General features: G+C 40.7%; 1 protein-coding gene across 1 annotated transcript; it reads right to left on the bottom strand.

Annotated features, from left to right (window-relative positions):
* Positions 1-200: 200 nt before the first annotated feature.
* LOC128860641 (succinate--CoA ligase [ADP/GDP-forming] subunit alpha, mitochondrial-like) lies at positions 201-1,431 on the bottom strand. Its single transcript, XM_054098280.1, has one exon. The coding sequence runs from the start codon at positions 1,364-1,366 to the stop codon at positions 368-370; it is 999 nt and encodes a 332-aa protein (XP_053954255.1). The 5' UTR covers positions 1,367-1,431; the 3' UTR covers positions 201-367.
* Positions 1,432-4,058: the final 2,627 nt, after the last annotated feature.

Here is a 4,058-nt window from a genome sequence, read left to right as displayed (position 1 = left end):
TGAGAATATTTCTCACATAGAAATTCACAATAAGGCCGATAACTTTTATAAAAACCAGTAAGGGAAAGAAAAAAGGTTTAATGAAATAGTAAATTTTATCAGAGACTACTTAAAGTACTGCTTTACTTTTCAAAATCACGTCTATCGAAAGAAAATTTTATTTCAACGCACACATTTAAAACACAACTTTCATACTACAGGTAGGCTCAAGGCATTATCTATAAATTTTTATTAGAAAAATATATATCTGTATGTGTGTAAATACATATATACGCTATGTATGTACATACAAAATTATTTTTTCATTTTCTAAATAACAATATGATCAGACGCACCAATTTTTTCAAACGCTCCAACGTTGGCAGTACTAAATCAATTTACGGCATTTCATCTCCTCCGACAGCAAATAACCAAGTTTAGTTGGGCTCTCCGACACTATGACATCCGCCTTCTCCAACGCCTTGACCTTGTCAACGGCCTTGCCTTTACCACCCGAAATAATTGCACCTGCATGGCCCATGCGTCTGCCCGGTGGTGCTGTGCGTCCGGCAATGAAAGCCACAACTGGCTTGGCTTTATCACCCGAGTTGTGTTCGATCAAAAACTCAGCAGCATCCTCCTCCGCACTACCACCGATTTCACCTATCAACACAATTCCCTTCGTTTCGGGATCTTTTAGAAAGATACTGAGGCAATCGATGAAATTCGTTCCGTTGAAGGGATCACCACCTATACCCACACATAACGTTTGACCCATGCCATAGTGAGTCGTTTGGTTAACGGCTTCGTACGTAAGCGTACCCGAACGCGAGACCACACCCACACAGCCGCGTTTGTGTATGTTGCCAGGCATAATGCCAATCTTGCACAACTCCGGCGCTATAATGCCCGGACAATTGGGACCGACGATGCGGCATTTCTCTTGCTGCATTAGTGCGTCCTTCACGCGCACCATATCGTGTTGCGGTATGCCCTCGGTAATGATCACGATGAGCGGGATTTCGGCTTTAAGCGCATCATCGATTGCCTGTTTAGCAGTTGGTGCTGGTACATAGAGAACAGTCGCATGCGGATTGAGCGCTTTTTTTGCCTCCTCGACCGTGGCAAAGACGGGTTTGTCAAGATGTTTGGTGCCGCCTTTCTTAGGCGAAATACCGCCAACCAATTTTGTGCCATATTTAATAGCTTCCTGGCAGTGGAATGTTGCTTGTTTGCCTGTGAAGCCCTGGCATATTACAGTTGAATTGCCAGTTAACTTAAGATTCTCCCTGGTCTTGGCGTAGTCGGCCAGTCGACGTGGTATATTCAGTAGAATCCCATGTCTTGACAAGAACGCTTGGCGGAGGATCGAAGAAGCTTGTCTCATTTTGAATAAACTCAAAGACTAGTCAAATTTGTTTGTAAGTTAACTTAAAAATCACAAATAAAAACTGACATTAAAATACTGAATATATCTAAGTTTTAGAGAACAAGTGCTTATATACGAGTATGTGCCAATAATGATAGAAAGAAGATTGCGCCCATCAGAGAGTGCGTGACGTCACGTTTTTCCGAGTTGTGCAGTATTGTCAACCATTTGCTCTTCGCAATAAATTTAGTGGTTTTTTATACCCAAAATGCGAAATTTTTTTTTTAATTTAATGCTACCGAAACTTTAAGTAAAAAAAAATGGATGATTATACAAAAAAAGGTGAAAAAGGGCCTCTCTGAGAATTTTTAGTGCAAATAAAAATTAGTTGGGTCTTATAAAATTTGATATTTTGAAAGTGTGAATTTAATTTTTTGCTCCTTTGAAGGTTATGCAAGAATATTAAATGCCCCTCTCTCAACTCTTCTTAAGATTGAAAACCTTTTTACACATTTTGCCGATTAAATCCATACAGGTGTAATCCTTTCTTCCGGCCATCAATCCTTAGTCACGCATACAAAGTTCTTTAAGTGATTCAATAAAAACTTGGTATTTTATTTTATTTAAATGGGCGTTTTAGTGCGTTTTTATATCCAAAGCTAGGCAACACTGCAGTAGCGAGAGAGAGATTTGACTGCCGAAAGGAGAAGAACACCAACAACACCTGCAATCGCGGGCAATGCCACCAGATGTTAAAAAAAATAAAACTAAATAAAACTGAATGAATTATTGAACTAATTATTAAAAAAATTATATTTTACAAAATTATAAACATTACATTTAATTAGAACAGGCTAGAAAAATTTCATGAAGAAAGATCTAAAACTCCGAGACTAAATAACAAAAAAAAAAATGCTAAATCAAGTTACGAAAATGGTAATCTGGCAATACTGGAGCTAAAACCACGTAACTAATTGTCAAATTCACTGAGCGTAACGGGGCCACGATAGGCGCCATCTCATTATTCTTTCCATCATGGTATTTGGGTAGCTCACTGGCACTACTACTCCTCATTTGATTATTGAGCTCACGATTACTTGGGTAACTTTTTTCTTTTTTAATGATTCTTAGACATTTTTTTTACCTAGTATAGGATGTTTAAAAGGATACTAATAATAATTTCCATTTCATAATTTAACTTGTTTTAAGAACCATTTAATAATATAATAGCGACTCGCTCTCCATAGTGTATGCAACAAATGTGTGTGTTTCAAGAGGAGTTCAGCCGAAATTAGCTGGATCCTCAATCGTTGACAGGATTTTTTAGTCCCAGTTTATGGGTTATGGCAGATTGTTTCGTTACTTCAGTTACAGTTGGTATGCCAAGACCGCGATGAATATCGCTATTCCTTATGTAGTATGGCGCGTTTGATACACTCCGCAAGATTTAGTTTTAAATAGGGGTGATGTATACCGTGAGTCCAAATCGATCCTTGTGTTAGTTTGCAAATAAGTACCAACAAAGTAATGTAGCTTATTCAGTGTCATGTCAAGCTCTTCTCGTTTTATATTGACATGAGTTTTCCAGCATCAAGTGTTATGTCCAGATATTTGAACTTGACGACGTATGGGATTAGCGACGCTTTGACGATGAGAAGTTGGTTCAACAAAGCTCCATGAAATGTAAAGCGTGTTTAAGAAACATTTTTTGAAGCCGTTCAATTCTGTTTATGTAGATTGACTTGTTCTCCAAATGAAAGTCGCGTATTACAAATTGGATGAATGGTACACGAATATAGGAGGTGAAGAGTACGTTGCTTCTTGGGGGAATGCACACAGAGGCGTATGGCAGTTGTGCCAGTAGCCTAAAGACCGACCATTGTAGTAGAATGCCACTCCTGCACGAGGTGCCCCTGCATTTAACCAAAAATGGCGGATCTAGAGAGGCATAACTCGAAAAAACCCGTAATCCTAGGTGTAATTCGAACCGTGCCTATAGGATGAATGGTACTACGTAAGTGTGTCTTACAACTGTGACCTCCAGATATCGGGCGCCCTCTGGTTGTAATTAGCCTTACCGCGACACCGGGGCACTGTCGTGGCTCGACCTTCCCTTCCCCTTCACTCGTGGGACCACATGGCAGAGTCAAACAATTTATTAAAAAAGGCAGAAGTGCCTAATATAAACCAGGTCGATAACGACCTTTCGGTAAACAGTGCCGAATTACCAACAACATCGCAGGCAGCTAAGGGCAAACAATGCCCTCCAACTGTCAGCGAAAGCACGGATATGGAAGTTGACGACATGGTCCTGGGGCCAGATGGCAAAGCTTCTACCATATCACCAGAGGAAGAGGAGAAACTATTATCTTCTCCCACTCGTGACTCACGAAGAAAGGACGAAGACAAGGTGCGGCTTTGCGGTGCCGCCAGAAAGCGCCTAAAGTACTTCCTGAGAAAAGGTCACAGCATTGACGAGGCAAGAGAGTTGGCTCAAAAACCAGCTGATCTGAAGCGACAACGCTCCAGCAGCACCACGCCAAAGCAAAGCTCCCCTAAACGTGCCAATTTACAGGGGAGCTCTAGCATTGGAAAAAAGGCAGAAGAGACTACCGAAACGGAAGGACCAAAGACAGCAGTGCCTAATCCAGAAGTCAAGGTAGACTCAACAAAAATGTCTTACAAAGACGCGGCGTGTAGCACGAAGTTG

Source organism: Anastrepha ludens, chromosome 4 (genome assembly GCF_028408465.1).
Source record: "Anastrepha ludens isolate Willacy chromosome 4, idAnaLude1.1, whole genome shotgun sequence".
Classification (NCBI taxonomy): Eukaryota; Metazoa; Arthropoda; class Insecta; order Diptera; family Tephritidae; genus Anastrepha; species Anastrepha ludens.
The sequence above is the reverse complement of the archived record's forward strand: the minus strand, read 5'-3'. Positions and strand labels throughout refer to the sequence as shown.

What these genes read in the sequence shown, in the direction of transcription:
- LOC128860641 (XM_054098280.1), bottom strand. Translation starts at nt 1,366, where the DNA reads ATGAGACAAGCTTCTTCGATCCTCCGCCAAGCGTTCTTGTCAAGACAT.